This window comes from Protomyctophum bolini (assembly GCF_963924005.1).
Source record: "Protomyctophum bolini genome assembly, chromosome: 13".
Classification (NCBI taxonomy): Eukaryota; Metazoa; Chordata; class Actinopteri; order Myctophiformes; family Myctophidae; genus Protomyctophum; species Protomyctophum bolini.
This window is the reverse complement of record NC_137874.1, coordinates 14,321,291-14,346,227: the sequence shown is the minus strand read 5'-3', so window position 1 is coordinate 14,346,227 and position 24,937 is coordinate 14,321,291. Positions and strand designations below refer to the sequence as shown.

Here is a 24,937-nt window from a genome sequence, read left to right as displayed (position 1 = left end):
AATAGAATAAAAGTACACAGTTTATGAATATACAAAGAAAATGAGCTTCAAATATTACATTACAGAGCTAAACCAAACCAGAAAACAAAACAAAACAGAAGAAAATTTTAATCAAAAAAGGAAAACAGTTTGTATATGACTCCTAGCAATTATACTATTTATTTATAATGATGGTAGTACCAACATAATAATAATTAATAATAATAATATACTATATTATATAATATACATTACTATTCATTTATTGCTATATGCCTATCAATGCCCTTTGCATAGTTTCTTGAATGTTTTTATTGAGCTGGACATTTTAAGTTCATTATCTAGTGAGTTCCACATATTTACTCCAATGACTGATATGCATCTACGGTTAGTGTTGGTCCTTGCCAATGTAACTACTCGCAACATGCAGCTATTTGCAATACTGACAACCGTTATTGTCAAATGCCAATGGAGGTTGCAAGGAGACCTGCTAACCATAGACTAGGATCGAGCGACGTGATAACATGCGTGTGACACACACACACACACACACACACACACACACACACACACACACACACAAAGAGATCAGTGATTGCACAGTGATGTCGTCCCTTCCCCCCTATAATATACATACACACACACACACACACACACACACACACACACACACACACACACACACAAAGAGATCAGTGATTGCACAGTGATGTCGTCCCTTCCCCCCTATAAAATGCTACTAACCATAGACTGCTACTAATGGAGACTCTTTGCGTCTACTAACCATATACTGCTACAAACCATAGACTGCTACTAACCATAGACTGCTACTAACGGAGACTCTTTGTGTCTACTAACCATAGACTGCTACTAACCATAGACTGCTACTAACCATAGACTGATGCTAACCATAGACTGCTACTAACCATAGATTGCTGCTAACCATAGACTGCTACTAGCCTACTAACCATAGACTGCTACTAATGGAGACTCTTTGCGTCTACTAACCATATACTGCTACTAACCATAGACTGCTACTAATGAGAATCTTTGCGTCTACTAACCATAGACTGCTACTAACCATAGACTGCTACTAACCATAGACTGCTACTAACGGAGACTCTTTGTGTCTACTAACCATAGACTGCTACTAACCATAGACTGCTACTAACCATAGACTGCTGCTAACCATAGACTGCTACTAACCATAGATTGCTGCTAACCATAGACTGCTACTAGCCTACTAACCATAGACTGCTACTAACCATAGACCGCTAGTAACGGAGACTCCGCCAGTCATCAAATCATTGACTCAGGATTCAGGAATGTGACAAAAACTAACTTTTTTTGTTGAACTGCTCCTTTAACATCAGAAATTCACTTTTAAAATTGAATAATGTTATTAAATGTATTCAATTTAAGTGTTGATCGAATGCTATTTTGTTGCTGACTATGTGTATACATATCTGGCTATTGACTCCCTCCTCCCAACTCTATCACATGCACACACACTCAGCTTGTGTGCAGCTGCCTCTGCACTCACTCAGGTGTTTATGTCCAGTATGTGAGGTTGTATGTGGAGTTCTTGAACGATGGGCTTCTCTCTCTACCTGACTCTGCTTTCTGTCCTTCACCAAGGCACAGGTAAGAAAATAATACATTTTATTTGTATAGTACCTTTCATGACATGAAATGCAGCTCAAAGTGCTTTACAGAGCAATAATCAAAAGAAACGCAAAAGCATAAACCAAGATTAAAATAATAGCAAAAACAAAAGTCTGTGAATAAGGCAAAACAGTGAGGACATGAATAACAACACAGAATTAAGAATCAACTAAAAGCAAGAGTGAAAAAATAGGTCTTGAGCTGGGATAGACACTATTTAACGTTATCATTCTATGCTTTGTCACTGTATAGTTATGTTTAACTGCTGTAGTATTTATAATGCCACAAAGTACAAAGTTATTGGTAAAATAAGTTCTGCATGCTAGATATCACAACTGCCACTAAATAACACCACTACTAACTATGACTACTGTCGTAGTGGTCGGGTGAAAACCTCATGTTCAAAACCGTTCCTTTTTATTATTATTTACCAAATGATTTATTAAAATAGTGAAAATAGCCATTCTACTGTACAAGCTCTCAACGTGTCTCATTGTGAGCGTGTGAATCTGCCATTTTCACTACTTTTGTGTGACACTCTTGTCTTGTATGTTGAAGTAGGTTAGTAGGGCAATTAATGTAAATGATACCACGATTACTAACTAATACCATTGCTAAATATCACTGCTTCTAACTAGCACCACTGCACTGCCACTACTAACGCACGCACGCACATGCACGCACGCACGCACGCACGCACGCACGCACGCACGCACGCACGCACGCACACACACACACACACACACACACACACACACACACACACACACACACACACAGGTTGGACTCAAACCCGGGCCAGCTGCAGGAAGGCCCATCCACATTCCACACCTATTGTATATTATGCCATGTGCACTCACTATGCGAGCCACCAAGATGCCTTGATTACATCCTTTTGACCTTGATTATGTTGTTGTTCTTTGACCTTTTGAGGCCAGGCCAGGCCAGGCCAGGCCAGGCCAGGCCAGGTGCACAGACCTACATGCTGGCTCCACCTGTGCATTGTTCTCTCCCAGCACAAAACATTGTCGCCTCTCAAAGAGAACCATTGTTGGTGCTTGTGTGTTCTTATGATGGCTAAACTACAATGTATTGAAGAATTTGAGTTGTCACTTTTGAAATTCACCTTTGAGCATTAGTTTCAGAGCTTCTGTAGTATGTCAGGTTGCCTGAGGCCTTCATTAGTTTGGTTCATGTTACTCATTGGCAGTTAAGAGTCCCATGATGACTTAACCTCCCGTTTGCCCTCCACGCTGAATGTGTCCATCTCAGCAGTGTCTATAGCATCCAACGGGACAGTTAATGGGGGGGGGGAAGGAGTCGTGCGTCTGTCTGTGTTTTTAACTTTGTGTGTGTAAAGGTTGGCCGGACGGCAAAGGCTCTTAAGAATTAGACAACTGTCCAAGAATGCTTTTTGTTGGGAGTTTTTATTTACCAAACCTCTCTCCAAACACCAACTTGACAGTGCAATAATATTTACAGTGCTGGAGTAGACTGTCCAAAAATAGGCATATATCAGGAAATAGTACTTGCATGAAAACATATAGGTAACAAGAGAAACCGTGTAATCAGATGAGATGTGTGTGCATGTGTAGACTGTCCTTGTTGGTCTCTAGGGCACCCTGTGACATTTCCTCCCCCCTCTGAAGACGCCTCCTGTGGCGTCCTCAAAAGTCTGCTGCACAGTTCTGACCATGCAGTTAAACTAGAGTACTACAGACTAGAGTTGCCCATCCTGCTGCCACCGACTGCAGCTACAGGTGCCATTGGCTGCGCCCTGGTTGCCTCAGTGTCCACTGGAGCTGGGTGATGATCTGGGGGTTGAAACATGTTGAGCTTCTGCTCGTGCCTCTCCTCCTCTTGAACCGCATGAAGGCCTCAAACCCTCTAGCACAGTGGTTCCCAAAGTGGGGTCCGGGGACCCCCAGGGGTACCTGAGGGAGTTCCAGGGGGGACCCATCTATTTTGTTCATGTTCATAAAGTGCTAAAGTGTTTAAAGCAGTGGTTCCCAAACTTTTTCATGTCAAGGACCCCCAAATTGACACTACTTAGCCTGTGGACCCCCATTTGAAAAGATATGCCAGGGACCCCCATAAGAGAAGACGTACACATTTAGACGTCTACATTTAGACGTCTACATTTAGACGTATACATTTAGACAGTGTCCCCCCGAGTGCCTCCCCAGTGTCCCCCCGAGTGCCTCCCCAGTGTGCCCCCGAGTGCCTTCCCAGTGCCTCCCCAGTGTCTCCCCAGTGTCTCCCCAGTGCCTCCTCAGTGCCTGCCCAGTGTCCCCCCAGTGTCTCCAATAGCAATACAAGAGCAATAATACAAATTAATCTTAATGTATTAATCTTATTAATTAATGAATCAAATTAATTAATTAATCAAAATTGCGGCCTGTGCCCAGCACCATGCCAAAGCTTTTTCCTGCAGGAAACACTGCTTGTGGTTGTAAATATATTGTTATCCGTGTTGCGAGGATGAGGGGGTACCTGGAAAAATATCTACCCCAAAAGGGGTACCTGGTCCAAAAAAGTTTGGGAACACCTGCTCTAGCACTGTCGAGAAACGCAGCCTCTACTGTCCGCCATATGGGCTGGAAGCCTTCCTCGAGGGCTCCCCCTGTGACACCCTCCTCCTCCGAGCGCATAGCTTGCTTCTGCAAGGAGGCATTCTGGACTGTCCTTATCTGTCCTTACATGTAAAGGTTGGCCGGACGGCCAAGACCCTAAGAATTATACAACTATCCAAGAATGCTTTTTGTTGCGTTTTATTTACCAAACCTCTCCAAACACCGACCTGGCAGTGCAATAATATTTACAGTGCTGAACTGTCCAAACATTGGCATATGAAATAGTAGCACAACATAAAGCTACTTTTACGCACTACACCCTTCCATGAAGGGCCTCAGCAGCTCTCTTCCTCTGGCTGCTCTCTAGCAGCTAGAGAGCTTGTTCAGACCGAACTGACCATCTGCAGATGCAGCTCCCATTTTTAACCAGGTGGGTCATACCAAGAATACTCCCAGTAATTTGTATCAATTAACTTAAACAAGGCAAACTATGTCCCATAAGTCTACAATTAAATCAATTATCTTCATTTAATTTCCATTTTATATTTCCGGCGCTACTTCATTCACAAATGTACAATTAGAAAAAACACAATACAGGAACAAACACCCCTCTCCTCTACAATAGGCCGACTTGGCACCTCCAAATCAACAGGAGAACTTCCAGCACTGGCTCTCCACTTTTGACTTTTGTTTTGTCCAACTTTAGAGGAACCAATTTAAGTGTGTGTGTGTGTGTGTGTGTGTGTGTGTGTGTGTGTGTGTGTGTGTGTGTGTGTGTGTGTGTGTGTGTGGTGTGTGTGTGTGTGTGTGTGTGTTTGGAGGTCGGTTGATCAGCATGCTGACTCGGGGGGGAAACAGAGCGTGAATAATTCGGTTAATAACCCTAGGCTAGATTGGTTCAAGGTGGAGCTGTCCTTATGAGTGTCATTTCTATAGTGTGTGAGTGAACGCATGTGGATTAGCATGCATGTGTGTGTGTACATCAATTTGTGCGCACGTGCGTGTGTGGTGTAAAGTAACTAAGTACGTTTACTAGCTGTCCTTAAGTACAATTTTTAGGTATTTTTTACTTTTTTACTGAATTTCAAGTGTTCAGTACTTGTACTATATAACACTGTGTCTCTCCTCTCCGGAATAATCCTTATGCTTTCTTTCTATGCTGTAAAGAAAAAGGAGTCCGTGTTGCAGAACTGGTGATTTAATAAACAAAACATAATTCAAAAGAACAAACGTGATCAGCCAGTTAAATTCCGGATTTTACTTGTATTGATCATTTTACTTAAGTAACGGCCGCTGACCCCAGTACTGTCCGTCCCTCCCATGCAGGTCAGTGGTGTTACCAGGACCAATACTCCTGTGACGACAAATGCAGAGGTAAGACAAGGCACAAATCACACACTCAAACAATACAGCTTGTGGCCGCAGGAGTAACCCTATAACGTTGCATGATTCTCACCCACACAATTATAAGGTTAAGGTTGTGTGATTTGCATTGTCTCGCTGATGTGTGAGACTGTGGGTGGGTCCTTCATGGGCTCAGTGACATCACCGAAGGTAGGCTTGTTTCCCTGCCCCCAATTGGGTGATTTTGGGGTAATTGGGTGTTTTCAGTTCACCCAACATTATAGTGATAGAGTGGGCTCTCTTACAGTTAATCAGCCATGTATATTCTTTTAAAGTATCATTCTTTGTTAACAATTCCCACATTTCTCCTACATGAATTGAGCTCTAATAATGGTATTGGCCCCCCACCATATTTGTGATATTGAAACATCAAAGAAGTATTTTTTTATGGAATATATTATATTGGGTCAAATATACCCAACGTTAGTGACGGTGTGATAATATTCAACGCTAGTGTTCTAGGGACACACATCTCTGTGCACAATCAGTAGGCTACTCGATCTCCCCTTTTTCTAGACCCCGAGAACTGGGCCGTCCAGTTCCCGAGCTGTGGTGGGTTACGCCAATCACCGATCAACATCGTCACCAACCATGTGCACCCAAACAGCGCCTTGCCACCCCTAGTGTTCACCGGCCACCACGACGTCCTCAACATCACGGTGGAGAACATGGGACACTCCGGTAAACCCAGAACTAGCGCTTTTGATCCCTTTCTCTGAACTATAAACTATATTGTTTCTTGTTGCCCAGTTCCCCGCTGAGCTCTTAAAGCATGTGATAAGATGCCGATCCACATGGCGTGGGGTAAGAGTGTTCCTTTGTTTCCTCCAGCCCACTTTCACCTTCCAACGTCCATCCGTCTGACTGGCGGGGGCCTCCCGGGTCACTACCAAGCCCTGCAATTCCACTTCCACTGGGGCAGTGATGGGAGACCGGGCTCAGAGCACACCATAGATGGTGAAAGGTTCCCTATGGAGGTGAGTCAGAGTGTGTAGTACAGTACGTATATGTATGTACGTATGTACGTTTACTTCTCTTCGTTGTAATTGTCTCATGCCTGTCTTTGTGATCTATCTTCTGTGTGTACAGCTTCACGTTGTCTATATTAAGGAGCCCTACGGGTCGCTGGCAGAAGCAGAACATGACACGGCTGGGATAGCGCTGCTGGCCTTTCTGTTTGAGGTACAGGATAGCGCTGCTGGCCTTCCTGTTTGAGGTACAGGATAGCGCTGCTGGCCTTTCTGTTTGAGGTACAGGATAGCGCTGCTGGCCTTTCTGTTTGAGGTACAGGATAGTGCTGCTGGCCTTTCTGTTTGAGGTACAGGATAGCGCTGCTGGCCTTTCTGTTTGAGGTACAGGATAGCGCTGCTGGCCTTTCCGTTTGAGGTACAGGATAGCGCTGCTGGCCTTTCTGTTTGAGGTACAGGATAGCGCTGCTGGCCTTTCTGTTTGAGGTACAGGATAGCGCTGCTGGCCTTCCTGTTTGAGGTACAGGCCAGCACTGAGCGTTCACAATAGGAACCCAAATATTGTTTTAAATGTGATTTGTAAGTTAAGGACAACATTGCTAATGCTACTGATATATTTGTCACTGTGCTGACTGTTGCAGAGACCCAGCCAGGCAAACAAAAATAGGCTAATTATTTGAATGAGCATGCATGTCCACAACACAAATCAACACCCTTCGAATCAACATTCTAGAACCCTCACCCCCCCAAGTGTATAAAGGCTCTATTCTTTTTCCCAATCAGTATAATCAGCAAATGAAATTCAACTATACGTGGGTAATTGTAGACATCTGATAGATGATGCATGGGTATAAGTGTGTGTATCTGTATGCTCTGCAGTATAGCACCTTTGTTTCTACTGTGTATTCCTCTATAGGAGACAACAGAGGATAACCCTCATATCAACATTGTGATAGATGCTATGGGTCGGGTTCAGAACAATGGTAAGAGACAAATTATACAACATAAACCACGCTGCATTGTTGTTTACGGGGTGTAACAAATAAGTAATAATTCCCCTTTGAATTAGTTTTTTGTTAAAGCTGCACTACAGTATGTAACTTTTCTTCTCTAACCCTGTTTCCTGACCTTTGACACAATCTATATGTATCAATAGAAGAGAGACAAAGAGACAAAATACAACCACCACAATTGTAGTGTCTATTTACATAGGCTACTCTAATACAGATTGGGCAAAATTACATTATTTATTCATGAAAAAAACCCATAACCCTGCTTCTCAGGCAGTACCACCGTCATCCCAAACTTTCGACTCAGTGACATCATTCCGGATGCAAAAGACGTCCATAGTTACTATCGCTACGTGGGGTCCATGACCACGCCGGGCTGCGAGCAGGCGGTCGCTTGGACCGTGTTCCACAAGATGCTACCCATCAGCAGCCGACAGGTACGTAGTACGCTGTTGTTTTGTTCAAAGGCGACCTTGGGGGCCTTTCGTCGAGTAAAACTATGATGAAGAATGTTCGTCGACTACCTTTTTTCACTGACGAAAACCAAATAAAAACGATACTAAAATCTAAAAGGGAGGGATTAGTTGGAACAGAGAGAGGTCCTGGTATTCATGTTAGCACATATAACCCTTATTGTTATTGAATGACACTTGCACAGCACATTTTCACTTCGTAATTTGCACAGTTCACCTTAATTAGTGCAATATGAAGAGAGTGCAATATGTTTGTAATGAGGTTTTATTGTTGAGTTACTTTGATTGAAATACTTTAATAACAGTACCTGTGTGTGTCAGTAGTAGATCAGTGTACATTGTTCTGCAGATTTAGATTTAGTCTAGTCTTTTGAATAATCCCATTTAGTCTTGTGAAACTGTTTAGTCTTAGTCTAGTTTTAGTCGACTAAATATCAAAAACCTTAGTCAACTAAATCAACACTGCAGTAAATTGGGCAGGACCATAGTCAGGATGTCAGAGGGGGGTTGGGATGTGCTTAACTGCTATTGATGATATTGATGTTGATGTAGTATAGTGTGGAAATTAAGGGATAAAGACGGATTATTGTTGTAGTTCTTAAGAGTTTGGTATGATGTGGGTTGATGTATTTATTGTACCGGTATCATTGTATGTTTAATTATGTATGTTTTAGAGGTTGAATACACCCCTCTAAATGGAGCAGTCTAGGCTCATTAGCTGCAGCCTGGTATAAAAGGCTGGCAGTTGTCAGAGTTTTCATAGTACTGTAAGAGGGGTGGGAGCTGGACACCACCAAAGAGGGTGGCAGAATTTAATGTTGTCTTTCGTGAATGAATATGCCAGCTGGCAGCTGGTTGAACTCTATGCATGCCATGCCTCCATCATGTACTGCATTCCAACCACTGGTCATTCTCACACTAGAGATCCAGTAGAACTTGGTTGCACTCGGGTGTTGCACTCTGAAAATAGCCGATTGTGAGCTTGTTGATGGAACAAAGTGTAAAATCGAGAAAGAGACCAGACATAGCCTCTCATTTACGCCAACTATTATAGGCTACCTCTAGAACCCAGTGGATCTCAATCTGTGGGATGGTGAGGATATTGCAAGTGGGCCCCCAAATAATTGGCAACAACACTTCACAAGAACTTTGAAAAATGAGTTTTCATTGCTATACCAGTAAATAGGAACGTAAACTATGAGCACAATCGACTGATTAATCATTAATATATGAGTGGGACCTCTGGTTTTGAGAACCACTGCACTGCTCTAGCAGCTAGCCATTCCCTCAATGGATTTTTAACAATTTGTTTTTACACCACATCTCCACCAGGGGTCATCTTCTTGCATGTTCCTTTTGTAAATGACAGGTGGCATCATTGGAAGCTCTGTGACGCTTGTCTTGTAGTGTTTTGTTTGTTCCCATCTTCTCCCATTTGCCATGATAGAATGAGAGTATATACGATGGAGTATATAAATTAAGGATAACTACATTTGTCTCCTCCCTTCCATCCTCTCTCCTTCCTCCCTCCCTCCCTTTTCTCCATCCTCTCCTCTCCAGCTGGTTGCTGTGACTCAGCAGTGTCGTTTCTGGACCGGCCAGCGGATGACGGACATCTTCCGTCCTACGCAGCCTCTTGACGGCAGAGTGGTGTACCGGTCCGATGCCGGTGCGGTTCTGCCTGGACTGATGGGCATGTTGCTGTGTGTTCACTCACTGGGGTGCTGGGGTCTGTTGTGCTGGGCCACTGAATGAGCCAATGGAAGACACCCACAAACAACAAGATATCATGGATCTGCTGTGGATCAATCAGTGTGTGTGTGTGTGTGTGTGTGTGTGTGCGTACAGCAGTGGTTCCCAACCGGGGGTCCTGGCCCCCAATGGGCCGGTACCAAAGATCACAGGGGAGGCTGGGTATGAGGCCTTGTCTGTTTGGAAGTAGTCAAAACATTTGAACGTGTTCTGCAAAATCGGAACTTGCTTTCATCCACTTTGAATGTCTATTTTGGGCATGTCATGTTGTCAAAAATAGTTACAAATAAATAAGAGATTCATTAAACGTTTGGGTCAGGTATAATACAAATACGATCAACCAGGTCAGTGCGTCGTATCCCAACATGTGTGCCTGTAGATTGGCTATTTCGTTATTTGTCATCGACGAGAACTATAATGTGTGTGTGACATATGTGCATGTGCACGCGTGCAGGGCTCAAAGTGCAGTACACATGTTTGATGCACAAGAAAACAAAGGCCCTTTAGACTGCAGTCCCATCAAATCAAATCCGATTTTCTTCTCAAATCCGATCTTTTGGCCCGACCTTTCACACTGCCGTTTGCATGTGACCAGATCCGATCGGTGTATTCAGACTGGCAGCCTAAATCAGATCTGTGCCACATCCAGATTGAAATCTGATTCGTTTAAATAAATCTAAACCCAAACAAGTCACATGGAATCTGATTTAGTTCAGGTTATTGTTGCATTCAGACTGAGATAAGACGGGTCAGATTTGAAACCACCTCTGAATGTGGCTCAAGTCACATTGGGTAAAAAAATCTGATTCCATGTGACTTGTAGGCCTATATGTGACCTGTCTGCATTTAGACTTATTTAAACAAATCAGATTCCAATCTGGATGTGACACAGATCTGATTCAGGCTAGATTTGGCTGCCAGTGTAAATGGGGCCTAATACTATAGGGATAGGTTTAATGAAGTATGTGCTGAATGTGTTAATGTACACAACATCAGTCTCTGATAATCCTACCATGACTGTTCCCGTTTCTTCTTTCTGTACTTGTTCAATAGATTTGTAATAAAATTACACATTTTAAAAAGCAGCTTATATAAAATTAACATCAAGACATACAATTAAGTGATCGATTTTATTACAGTAACCAGTAAATGTGCAGTATAAATCATATTTTGACCGTGAGAACGTAAATGCTTGCGTGTAACAGTTTTTTTAAGCAATGGAAAAGGCAACAACCTTTTAGCTTATACTAGAAGAAGGCAGTGTGGTTTTAAAGGTCAGACTTCCTCCGTTACCTGTGGCTTGTAGGTTATTGACCTTTACAATGTAACAACTTCCTGTTCAAGCTGATTGGTCAGTACGCTGCTTCTAAGACAGTGGTTCTCAAATGTTTACATTTCAACGATCCACAGTTTGGTTTGGTATGCATTAGAGAGGCCACAGACCTGCATAACTCTGAGAGTGTACAAATGGAACCAAATATATTTGTACTGTATCTCCCTTTCTGTCTCCATGTCTGGGTCACAAATTCCAATACCCCAAATCTCACTCACACTCAGTCTCTCCAGCATGGCCGCGTTACGGTGAAATTGGTGACCTGCCGAAATATGCCACTTCACATAACTTACATGGTGGTCTTTAAATGTGATGTCTATGCGATTGTCACATATTTCAGCAGGTCACCACTTTCACCGCAACACCGCCATGCTGGAGTGAGCGAGTGTGAGTGAGCGAGTGGCCGAGACTTTGGGTATTGGAATTCGGCCCGACGTTTGAGAATCACTGTCCTAAGATGAAAGATAGAAGGATCCCTCTGTGGTCACTGGGAGTGTTTCTGGTGCCAGGCTCTCAGTCGCTCGATCTGTGCAGTGACGCTACTCTTGGCCGTACCACCAGGGGCGCTGTACTGCTCCACGCTGCTCCTGTAGTCCCACACCGATGACACGTCGCTGTCAAACAGAGGGCTGAGGGAAGAGCAAAGAAAGTGTCAGAAAGAAAGACTCAGATTTAGTCGACTAAGACTAAACCATTTCAGATGACTAAATAGGACTAAAACTAAATGGTGCGTTATTCAAAAGACTAAATCTGAATTTGCTGTCAAAGGAACACTGGAATATATTAGGATCTTTACTACAACGCAAAGGTGTTGCTTGTCAAAACGCACGCAGGTGTCAAAAAAAGTTGTGTGCGTACTTGTGAGTGTGTATAATTGTACTGTGTGTGTGTGTGTGTGTGTGTGTGTGTGTCCGTTACCTAACAGTGCCCAGGTCCTCTACAGTGAGTTGGTTCAGTGTACTGTATGTGTGTGTCAGTTACCTAACAGTGCCCAGGTCCTCTACAGTGAGTTGGTTCAGTGGGACGTTCTTGGTCTCAGCCAGGAACACAGCTTTCCCAGAGGCAGAGTGGGCCTCCCTGAACGGCATCTGAAACAACACACACACACACACACACACCTTTGAATTTCCCTCTGGGGGCACCACCCGTTTCCACTTGTAGAGTGAGAGATTAGCATTACTATACTTGTGAGGATATCAACTTCAGGAGGGTGAATTTGTACTATTTTTGCCATTTGTAATCCTAACCCATAGCGGAATGTACAAGCTCTTGAACTTGCTTCAGGGCACGACACCGGAACACAACTAGGTATGAATCGGGCATGACTGTTATCCTAAACCTAACCTCTAAATGCCTAATTAACCGTAGTCTGAATCTATTCCTAACAGCCAGACGAATTTTCCGGAAGTGCATTATTTTGTCAATGCAATAGGACCCGGCAACTACTCTCTAAAACCGTTAAAACGCACTGTAATTGTACAGCAAGTCTCTAAAACCGTTAAAACGCACTGTAATTGTACAGCAAGTCTCTAAAACCGTGAAACAATCATTCATCTTGCAAGGAGCAGGGAAATGCTCATCACAATATATTATAATTTAAATATAATATTGAATATGTATAATAATAATATATAAATATTTATTATATTTATATTATTATAGAACACTCACTCCCTTCCTGACAAGGAAGTAGGCCAGGTCGGTGGCCAACATGTCTGGACTGAGTGCTGCCTCCATCGCACTCTGGTTGATCTGAAACAAAGACAACAGCAGACCGATTATAGTCCTCCTGAGGGACCCCAGCCAACTAAATATTTTGGCATTTGCAAAACCCGGTCATGCAAAAAATAGCTGATCCACAAGCTCACAACACGTCACAATGCACATCGACCAACGTGGGATTGCAGATCTGCAACTTTAACAACACAGAATGGTTAATGTAATGGAGTTCCAGCAGGAAAACACCTGACCTTGAGAGTGGACAGGACCCCAGTGGTCACCTGCAGCACAGCTTGAATAGTGTCATAGCAGTCAAACATGGCCTCCTTGTCTTCCTGACGAACGAAGGGAAAGAAAGACGCAGGGATCGACAAACATTGCATTCGGTTATGCAGTGAAGCACGATACAATATTTTATATAAAATAAGGCACAGTAAATGTTGTGACAGACATACCTGCAGGTCTTTGTTGTAGGTGCTGGGCAGCCCCTTCATCGTCATCAGAAAGCCTGCACACTGAAACACACAGATGCTCAACAGCCCATGGACAATAAGCAAAACAATTTGGTGGAAGCACTAGCTTGGATCAAAGTCATTCTTTTTTGTGACATCAAATTTCCACAGTATGTATCTCTCTATGCCTGAATATGTATACCAGTATGTGTACATTATGTGATTATTCAGGCTGATTGTGTTGGTGTAGTGATCTTACTCTGCCAAAGACACGACCAGCTTTACTCCTGATCAGCTCCAAACTGTCTGCATTCTTCTTCTGTGGCATCAGACTGCTGCCTGTGCTACACGCGCACATGCACACGCATAGTTTCATTAAGAAAGACCGGAAGAAACATATCTGGAACAGAAACGTCTGTGACAGAATACAGGCCAAACATAATTACATTGGTTATTATTTAATGACTACCGGACCATGCAAGTAGGGATTCTAGGGAACAATGCATGTTGGGAATACAAGCAATACCCGTACTGTAGCTGCTATCAGAGTACTCACTGTTCCAGTTGTTAAAGTACCCAGTGTGGTACCCGTTAGATAGATAGATGGGTGATTCATAAATGGGCACGAGCCTACTCGGGAACGATGCAAGTCGGGAACAATGTAAGTTGTGAATGTATGCCCCACACGTTTATGCAATACAGTACCCACCACCATATGACCGATCGGCCAAATATTGTGATAGGGGAACCCTGGGTGCAGGTCTTTTTTCCGACAGCATATTGATCCGAAACCTCAATCCTAACCCAACCCTAACCGCAAGCACGGGAGCAGCGCATGTCGGACCATCGCTTTTTCGCATCGCAGCGAATGTCCCCCCGCTGCGGATCGGATCGTTGCCCCGTCGGCTAGAATGCTGTCGGAAAAAAGGCCGCCTCCCGGAACCCTGATATTGCTGATGTTGTGTGATGACGAACATGCATGTACATGGAAGACAAACAGACCTACTGTACCACCTACACTAGCTCAGTGGCACACATGTGACGCAAAGCTCTGCCAATCTGTGAAACCAAAGGGTTGGGTTTGGCTAATCAGGGAAGCCCGCGGAACATTGGAGAGACACATGCCCTGTTTGATGGTAAGCGTTATGGTAAGAGTTATGACCACAATATCAAAACTACACACACACACACACACACACACACACAAACTAACCTGTAGGCATCAGAGAGGCTGATGAAGGAGAACTCCTTGGTACTGTACAACAACAAGTCCTCAGCCATCTTACTGAGATGTGTAAGACACAGCGATGCCCAGAACAAGAACTCCGCTATAGATAGCACACACAAACGTACACACAGTGTTACTTATGCACTTCCCATTGCAATCAGAACTGCAGACTCACTCTCAATCTTCCGCTGTAATCCGAAAATCCACCTCTTCAGACTCCATCTTGGTCCGTAGCACTTTTTTCTATGTATTTGATGGATTACCATGTTTTTGTTCTTACTTACTGTAAATCGCTCTGGATTAAGAGCATCTGCTAAATGCCTAAATTGTAAATTGTATCATCTAACCATTACCAGTACATGTATGATTAAATGTAACATTGTGTTAACATACAATCATTTTGCATCGCTGTTGAGCAGAAACCTTGCATCTCAAGATTTTCTCTTTTTGAAATGTTTTTAATATTTGTGCCAATACAAACATGTCCAAAATAGGGATGCCAGGTTGAAAGTAGATAGGTCTGGAGTTGTATTAATATTAACCAATGAAAAGTATTAACAAGCACATTGGATCCATCATTGGAATGCAGGTTATTGTTTTCCATTTCCTGAAGGATCGTGCTATACTGTACAATGTTTCCGCCTGACAGCGACGACATGCTCCTCTACTGTGTGTGTGATTGATAGTGACAGTGACTGACAGACAGGTATGGTTAGCGTACCAACAAAGTCCCTTTGTCCTGTGGCGTCCATGCTGTTGATGCTGATGTCATCGAATGCCAACTCTATGTACCAGGCAAAGTGAAAAACACAGACATAGACACAGATTACCGAGGAGTTGAGAAAGCAGAATAGATTACTATTCAACCTGATGTTCATTGAGATTTTTTTTTTAGCTTGAAAATTCACAATTCTGGGAAATTGCAAGTGTGGCTGTACAGTATGATGATGATGTAACATAACATCACAAGATGCAGAATAATAAAACTAAAACTTCTTGGTGTTGCTCTATAAATAAAGTTGTGCAATTACTAATAGTCTGACTGCCCTGTTAGGAAATCACACTAATAAGAGGGCTCTTTGATTGTCTAGGCCCGGCCTAGACTCTAGGGCTAGCCTAGGCAGACACTCTTAGCTATTGTGCCATATTCTTATAATGGCACATACACCATGTGTCTTGGATGACAGAACTAGTACAACCACTGTACTCTCTTGGTTACTTTTGATGTTGGAGATTTATGCACTGGAGCCTAAATCGTTGCTCTTGTCTTTTTAATAAGAGTGTTTAACCAGAACCCTAAACATGGAGGTGTAAATGTACAACAGAGATTGTTTGGGAGAAGCTAAATGCTCTCACCTTGGAGAAGCTAAATGCTCTCACCTTGGAGAAGCTAAATGCTCTCACTTTGGAGAAGCTAAATGCTCTCACCTTGGAGAAGCTAAATGCTCTCACTTTGGAGAAGCTAAATGCTCTCACCTTGGCGCAGGAATTCTCTGTCGATGTCAAACGGAGTTCCAGCGATGGCTCCACTGAGAACACACACACAGTGACACACACAACAGGTCAGTCACATCTTATGACTACACATGGGGAACACAACAGGTCAGTCACATCTTATGACTACACAAGGTCAAACACCTTCAAGGTAAATAGTAAAATTATTGTATACAATATGTTATGGGTTATTCACATTAAAAATATATTTTATATCATGTTTATGTTTATGTCCCTCAAATGTGTTTCTAAAGCCCTAACCACACCAAAGGGTCACCATGCAACTCCTTGGGTCCAAACGGTTGCAAGGAGTTAAAGCTAAAACCGTCTTGACCATTTGGTGTGGTTAGGGCTTAAAGGTTTAATTCAGGATGGCCATGGAGGTGCAGGTGTGTGTCATTCATACCTGCCCAGTGGTGACAGTGAACATGGGTGGTGTGTGTGTCATTCATACCTGCCCACTAGTGACAGTGAACATGGGTGGTGTGTGTCATTCATACCTGCCCACTAGTGACAGTGAACATGGGTGGTGTGTCATTCATACCTGCCCACTAGTTACAGTCAACATGGGTGGTGTGTGTCATCCATACCTTAATTCCCACTAGTGACAGTGAACATGGGTGGTGTGTGTCATTCATACCTGCCCACTAGTGACAGTGAACATGGGTGGTGTGTGTCATTCATACCTGCCCACTAGTGACAGTGAACATGGGTGGTGTGTGTCATTCATACCTGCCCACTAGTGACAGTGAACATGGGTGGTGTGTCATTCATACCTGCCCACTAGTGACAGTGAACATGGATGGTGTGTCATTCATACCTGCCCACTAGTGACAGTGAACATGGATGGTGTGTCATTCATACCTGCCCACTAGTGACAGTGAACATGGGTGGTGTGTGTCATTCATACCTGCCCAGTGGTAAGACGTTAACCCTCTTGCTCATCTCCTCAAGGCGCTCCACGTCTCTGCTCAGCGTCACCGCGTGGCTGGAGCACGCCACAACATAAAATTTGATTTAATACTTGTCAGAAATGCACATGGTACAGTAAAACATTAAAGCTAAAAGGATTAGAACACAAAAGAAAACGCTCTGGGGACTCGTTTCCATTGTGATCCTATGTATTCATAACGATTCAATTCATCAACGTAGCATACAAAATTAACACAATGATAGTGATACATGTCATCAAAAATTCAAACTACAAAAGAGATGGAAAAATTACTTTTACATCCCTTGGCATGGGGGGGTAAAATCTTAATTTTCGGACCAGTTTTAGTTTTCGCAGGACAGGTATCAGTCAAAAGGGAGACATCGAAGAGGAATGATGGATGGGGAAGGATCAACATATGGAATGTCAGAACAGGTCAGCTCCATATATGGAGATCTAAGGGTTTGAGGTGAGATGTAGAGTTGCTGGCCAATATTGATGACATCAGGGTCACGTGCTCCATCCCTGATGATGTCACGTGCTCTCTTACCCCGACCACCATATATCGTGCCCGACACACCAACTGACGGGAAATGCGTAATTCCATAGTTAACTGCGACCTTTGGTCGCAACCATAGAGCAATAATCCACTTCCTGCCTGGTTACCTACCTCAGGATCCAGTGACTCCACCTGATTGGCTGAGCTCTCTGCATGTGCGTGTAACCAGGAAACAGTACGTCGATTTCTCTGCAGTTCAAAGAGACGGCACATGCATGCTGTTAATTGTGTGTGTGACGTGTGTGTGACGTGTGTGTGTGTGTGTGCATTAACCCGACCACGGGTTAATGCATGAGCGCTGCTTGCCCGTTTACCACCTAAACATGCATGCATCTGCTCTAACTGCTGTAGGTCAGGTGTTAAGCAAATACATCAGATGATGCCGTTAATGGTCTGGAAGTGATGTGAGCCATCGACTCTAGTTTGGAGGAAGCATTCCTTATTAACGTTGAAAACAACTCATGATTGTTGCCTCACAGCTTGTATAGAAATGCAGACACTTTTAGATGCTTGCGTTTAGGTATTGTCCACTGATGGTTGGTGAGGGGTTTGCAGGAATGCCAAAGAAAGGCGAAACGTTCCTGGCAAGGAACTGTTCTGTCCCTGCCACATTTGGAACCATGATATACCTACAGATGCAGTATCTTCGAGTTTTGCATGAGTGATCCTTTGTTTATTTTGCATATGTGAACATAAAATGTGCGTGCACACACATGTGTGTGTGTGTGTGTGTGTTTCTACTTCCTCACACAGCTGCTCGATCCACCATGGTTGAGATCAAGTGTAGAGCGTTTCCTCTCAGTGTTGTAATGGCATCGCGCAACCACAGCCTCATGTCAGTCACAACCTGTTCAGCCAGACGACACAAAGCAGACACTTTGACTTATGCAGAGCCAAGTGTAAAATCAGTGTCAGAATCAACGGCATGAATCCTAGGCAACAAACTACAGGGTAAATGGCAAAGAAAAAAGTGCAATGAAAACTATTCTACAAAGTAATTTAGGATGCCTGCCAGGAGGTGAATGTTTTAACTTCCAACACAATCAACATAACGTTCAGGAGGCAAAACCACATCAAACCTGATCATTCCGGCTCCTGCCAGTGTGCAACTTCCCTGCAGGCTCACCAATCAGCTCCTGAGAAACACAGAACATATACACACAATATGAATGCAATGCATAGTATCTGACTGACTATACTGAATTCATAATTATTATTTTTGGCAACTCTAATGGACTGCAATAGGCTTAGCCCTCGGATTTTAAGTCGTACAGTACGATCACATCACATTAACATCGTCTTAGACGCGCTGAAAATGTAATTACTTCACCAGCATAATATGACGAGGAGGCTGGGAGCGGTCTGCATGATCACTTCATACACGGTCAATCGGTCATGCATTATTTGGCATAATGCAATGCTATCATGTATCATTCATTAAAATATATACAGCATGCTAAAGCTTTAGTAAAGCACACTACACCAGAAATAAATAAATGCTGGATACCAGTCTGCTTGACAGACCTTTTAGAGAAGTTGTATTTATACAACGCAGTTTCGGGAGAAGAGACCTCCTTCCGCTTGACCTTAACCACTCCTCCCTCATTATCAACAACTCCTCCCTCTTTATCAAACTCACCTGCCTTTCATTATCACCCGGCCAATCCCCTGTGCAATCACCACAGTATAAATACACCTGCGATCTCTCAACCAGTTGTTTGTGCTGCTCCACGACAGACCAAACATGGGTTGTGAGTACTGCACTTGTAGATCGCCTATTTTCACTATTCTTCAAAATCTCTCTCTCTATATATATATATATATATATATATATATATATATATATTAAAAAAATTGTCTTTCGCCTTTATTTTAGATATGTTTTTATAGAGGGATAGACAGTAGGCTGACAGGAAATGGTGAGAGAGATGGGGATTGGGGGGGTGACATGCAGTAAAGGCCATCGGGAGTCGAACCCGCGGCACACTGCCAGACTGGATTACCAGCCAAGGTGCCTGGACCGCTGAGCCAAAGCCCAGGCCTATTTAAATGTAGGCAATATTATTAAACTTGCTGTATTCCTTTTAACAGTCTGTCAGTAGGCTAAACTGTGTGCATTTGCAGGATGGATACTGATAGTAAATCTTTGAGAAGTCCTGGCATACTTTAACCTTGCATTCTCCTGCGGAGCAACTTGGAAAAATAATAAATTAAATTAATAATTAAATAATAAAAACACTTATTTTTAATAGACGTTGTCCTTTTTATGTTTATATTTATTATTTTGTAAAGCATGTATTAAACTTCACCAAGTGACACAAATTAAGTGTATTACTGTGTCATTGACTCAACGGCCAACTGTGAATAGTGAAACAATAATTCCTGTATCATGTCAGCCAAGCTGATTCTGGTCATTGTCACCTTTAGCCTGCGTTCGTTGGCTGTGTGAATGTCTTCATCACCTGGTTTGATCGCAAACACCCCTTTGGACCACTCTTCTTTGATCTGAAAAGAAGAGAACACAACTGAACTTAGTGTCAAAATATATTAATCTGGCCCAGACGTCTGGCATAGCAATCCGGGAATCTAGGCTGCTACTGTAGTGTGACAGCGGGCCGCAGGTTCGAATCCCGATCCTGGCGACCTTTTCTGCGTGTCACTCCCTCTCTCTCATTTCCGTCTACTGTAGTGTATACAATCTAATAAGGCAAATATATATATATATATATATATATATATATATATATATATATATATATATATATAGATAAGTACTCCTAGTATTAATACTCCTTTTTACATAATACACAAAAGTAATACTTGGCTGACAAACAATTGTGAAAAGCTGTGTGTATGTGTCTTTTTCCCCCCAGGAAAATAGTCACTTTTGTAGTGCCAGCACACTACTATAGAACATTTATTTTATTAGAAGTAGTAGTACTATTTATCATCTTATCTATATTTCATGTGTGGATTATTGTCAGACTTCCTAGGGAAAAAGAAAATGCTCCCTCGTCTGACCTCATCTGACCTTGCGTGGTAGCCGCAAGCAGTCATGTGACAGTAATATTGTTCAACACACTCAGCAGAATACACAGAGGAATTTCTGCAGCAGGGCACATTTGCAGCTGTCACCCATTAACCACAATGTGTTACACAACATGCACATATGGACGTTACACCAGGCAGGACTGCCAATAACATTGTATGTTATATATACACAGTAATAGGGCCTTACCCGTTCTAATAATATTAGATATGAATATTAGATATGAACAGGAAATGATGTACAGTGTGGGTAGTGCAATATAATAGATCACATTCATTGGGAGGGAATTGTTACTTGGGCACACAATTATTATATAAGATAGATAGATTGTCATAGATAGATAGATAGATAGATAGATAGATGTCATTAACTGTTATTGCATCTCTGTATGTATTTAGCATTTTATTTTACGGCACGGGATGGCGGTCATTGTGTCACAGTAATGTAACTTTGGGAGTGTATAGCCAAATGGACCCGCTCATTCCATGTTGTGGAAACAGTGCATGTACTTGTTGAAACAGTGCATGACAGTGCATGTGTTGGCGCAAACGCACGTAACATTGTTTGGGACTCGAAAAACCCTGTTGTATTTGTTTGTCACGGCAAAGGAGGTGGTGGAGGAGAGGAGTGTGTCACCCATGTGCAGTTTAAACGTTTGCGGCAAACGTGTTGTTCTGAAATGCCGATACTACCTGTCTGCCACGCACCCCCTGGAAATGTTTTTTTAATTTTTTTATATTGTTTTATCCCACGATTTTGTAACCCATTTTCACCCCTGTGTCAATTATCTAATGTGATCCTGGGCTCTACACACCCTCTGCCAACCTGGGGAGAGCAACGGACTTGAACTCATGCATGAGTGTCCAAGTCGCTCCTTTACACCTGACAGGGGGGAGTTTCCCTGGTTGGACGTAGCGAGTGGAAGGAACACGTTATTCCAACCAGTTCCTTTCCCCTCCATCAGGTGCCCCGGCTGGCCAGGGGGAGGCTCCCCCCGGAAATGTTCCCTGTGTGGATCTGCTGCGAGACGCGGTCTAATCCCAATAGGGGAGGTGTCGTGTGGGTAAAAGGAAAGGTGTGTTGCCGAAAACGTTTCCGGCGTTCTGCATGTGTGTATCAGGCTCATACACACATGCAGAACGCATGTTCTATGTTCTGTCTGTGTTTGATGGCCGCCTCAATGCTTTTCCAATGGGAGTCACATGGTTTGACCAAACAATTGTGTTCTGTACGTGTGTAGGAGGCCTCAGACAGGCGACACTTTCTGACATCCGAGTCCGACCGACCGACAGACAGCGTTTCTTAAATTTAGAATAGAGATATTCAGGGCACAAGACAGATATTTGCGATTTGTCTTATTGGAAGGACATTCCACATTAGAGAATATCTCGTTTCACCAGCAGATGGCATTCAAGATCATGAAACAGAGGGAGTCTACAAGACTTCTACAAAATCAGCTTTAAATTGTTTTTGTATTGTTTCTAAATGCTTTTGATTTAATTAATTTGCCGTTCTTTCTTGTACCTTATTTATTATTAAAGTTTTATATTATTATTCATCGCACAGATTGTAATCAATCCATCCATCTTCAACCGCTTATCCGTAGTTGGGTCGCGGGGGCAACAACTCCAGATTTCCCTCTCCAGAGCAACATTAGTAACTTCATCCTGGGGGATCCCGAGGCGGTCCCGACAGATACAAATCCTCCAACTCATGCTTGGTCTGCCCCGGGGTCTGCCCCGGGGTCTCCCCCCTGTGGATCCTAACCAGATGCATCCTAACCAGATGCCGAACCACTTAAGCTGGCTCCTTTCCAAGCGAAGAAGCAGCGACTCACTACTCTGAGACTCTACAGATTGTCATGCATAATTATGTGTTCATGACTGTTGTCAGCAGGTCATGAGACAACTACAGTAATAGTCCAGTTGCCCATAAACATTTGAAATCAAGAGTGCCAATGATTATCTGTCATTTAGTTCCACTCAAGGACAATATATTCTGCTCAGTTTGTGAACTGTGGTTGCTCTGGTAGAACAGCCACTGTCTTCCAGTACATCCATTTGGAGGTCAAATTCGGAGGCATTACAGCATTACTGTATTTGTATCTTCTTCATTATCCACAATGTTGAATATGCTCTAATTACAAGAATGACACTGCAAGAGTGCAATGCTGTGACAGCTGTATTAATGTAAGTGGCATGTGATGTGATCAAACGTGGGATATGACGTGATAGAATCCTTGAAACTGCTCTGCTACACTGAAGCACGCCTCAGGGACATACCGGTATCCGAGAGTGAGTGAGTGAGAGAGATATCAGCGCAGACATTATTACATCTGAAAGACTGAAACACACGCATACACACACGCACACACATGCACATAGTGGGTCTGTTTTCACCTGGTCCATTCCTTGTAGAATTGCATTCATTTCTTCCTTGGTAACCAGCTTGGCCTTTTCTAGTGCTTTGACATAGGCCTTGCTCCCTCGGATGTCAGCGTCCCACATCCTCTGGTCGTACGATATGGATGCGTTGAACTTTTCCATGATGGGGTCGGTGTCTCCCACAAACCGGCCGCCCCAAAGTTTATTTCCCTGATGGTCAGAAATAAGACACACATGACACATAAACTATAGACAGCTATATTTCAGTCACCATTTTATGAACATTAAACTGGCTATTGATACTACAGACGTCTGGGTCTTGTAAACGTCCTCAATGGATGTGGATTTCATCATCACTAACTACTGGTATACAGTTACAAGTGAATGCTTTGTACTAGTGGGGCAATTAAATGAAATACATATGTCGCATGCACACACTTTATGAACAGGTATAATGTCAAGATACTTATCCCCATCAAAATGTGTTTCCCTATAATACATATATGTGTCAAATAGGTTGCCCAAATTCTGTATCGGAACGTGTTAAGCATGGTTTTAAGTGCCCACAGAAAAGTAGAAAGTCCTATAGGCTAGGGTTCCCAAAAAAGTCACAGCCAAACAGATGATGAGAGAGAACCCAGTAAAATGCAAAATATATTTTCAGACCTTCATATAATTAATTCCTTTACAGCTCTTATCTAGCCACATGGACACAAATAACTGCTTATAAACATGCAGACTACTCAGACAACGCATATTGAGTCAACAACCCTTCCTCAAGCAGCAAGTCAGTATAAGTGTGTGAAATCCTGTCAAATATATAGGAGAGGGGATAGATTACATGACTACAGGCAGGTGTGATAGGGGTGTGGTTTGGTCAATAAGTCACTTAAAGTTTAAATCAAACCAAAGCAAATCAATGCCTGAGTCAATACAAATCAATCAGTATTACCATATGTACAGTACATCTAGAATATATGTATCTATGCATAAATACATGTGTATATATTACAGACATGTACACATAAATATTACATTGCATAGTGTACATTGCACATTTCTTCCTTGGGAATGTCTGGTGGTTGCTGTAGCCTGCTGCCTGCCCTATACTGCCTTAGCCCTAGAACGGCTCTTGTTGTTACATACAGTATGTACAGAACATTTACGAAGTATAATTAAATGATCACAGGCATTCTAGGTCTAATACTGTCCTTTTTATGGTCTATAATATAAACGGCACATAGTTTATGAAATCAACATTTCATATGAAATGTTGATTTCATAAACTATGTGCCGTTTAGTTTGGCATATGAATTGATATATATTCACATATTGTCCAAGAGGATAACCGTTATTAATAACGGTTATCCTCCTGACTGTCCCCCTGGAGAACATTAGAATACCAAACTACTCGCCCCTTGGACAATATGTGCATAGGCCTACTGCTGCTGCTGCATAGACCTAAATACAACAATAAATTGTCATGTTATAAAATAATAAAACACTATAAAATAAACAAATAAATAGTCCTGAGTCCTGACTCATTAGTGTGCATGAACGCAGTATAGCCGAGAGAGAAGATTGTGGCACTGGCAGGCAAAAAAAAAGTTTTTCGGATGCACCCTCAAAGTATTTTTGTGGCTAAGCGGCTGCTGTGTCAGCCTCTCTGATCAGCTGGCTGCTAAAACAACAAATCACTGACATCCACACGTGGACGAGCTCGAGGCAACAAAAACAAAACATGACACAGGCGATTATTTCACATCCATGCTTCCATTCTTCCATTCAACTCACCTCTGCATTCGCCATGTTCTTCAGTGATGTGGTGCTGTTATGGTCTCTCTGTGGTTCAGCCAGGCAGTCCAGATATTCTTCTTCAGCTCTCGACAGATTATATTATGATGTTTTTTTTTACCCGGGACTGTCTCTTTTTATACCGCCATGGTTTCTCTTACGTCAAACGG

At 42.8% G+C, this 24,937-nt stretch overlaps 2 protein-coding genes across 2 annotated transcripts; one reads left to right on the top strand and one right to left on the bottom strand.

The window, feature by feature from the left end:
* Window positions 1-1,571: 1,571 nt before the first annotated feature.
* Window positions 1,572-9,846, top strand: ca4c (carbonic anhydrase IV c; the record flags this gene model as incomplete). Its single annotated transcript, XM_080781051.1, has 10 exons — window positions 1,572-1,623; window positions 2,578-2,694; window positions 3,261-3,404; window positions 5,544-5,591; window positions 6,138-6,302; window positions 6,453-6,598; window positions 6,711-6,803; window positions 7,506-7,572; window positions 7,873-8,036; window positions 9,633-9,846. The coding sequence occupies 10 exons, from the start codon at window positions 1,572-1,574 to the stop codon at window positions 9,825-9,827; spliced, it is 1,191 nt and encodes a 396-aa protein (XP_080637177.1). The 3' UTR covers window positions 9,828-9,846.
* A 1,094-nt stretch (window positions 9,847-10,940) lies between these two features.
* asl (argininosuccinate lyase) lies at window positions 10,941-24,929 on the bottom strand. Its single transcript, XM_080780508.1, has 16 exons — window positions 24,768-24,929; window positions 22,989-23,183; window positions 19,962-20,045; window positions 18,620-18,676; window positions 18,290-18,387; window positions 17,652-17,729; window positions 16,961-17,038; window positions 16,033-16,085; window positions 15,278-15,340; window positions 14,542-14,656; window positions 13,588-13,672; window positions 13,332-13,391; window positions 13,128-13,211; window positions 12,829-12,909; window positions 12,139-12,245; window positions 10,941-11,786 (listed from the first exon to the last, which is right to left on the bottom strand). Exons 1-16 carry the CDS (start codon window positions 24,780-24,782, stop codon window positions 11,642-11,644), a joined length of 1,398 nt encoding a protein of 465 aa, XP_080636634.1. The 5' UTR covers window positions 24,783-24,929; the 3' UTR covers window positions 10,941-11,641.
* Between the last annotated feature and the right edge of the window lie 8 nt (window positions 24,930-24,937).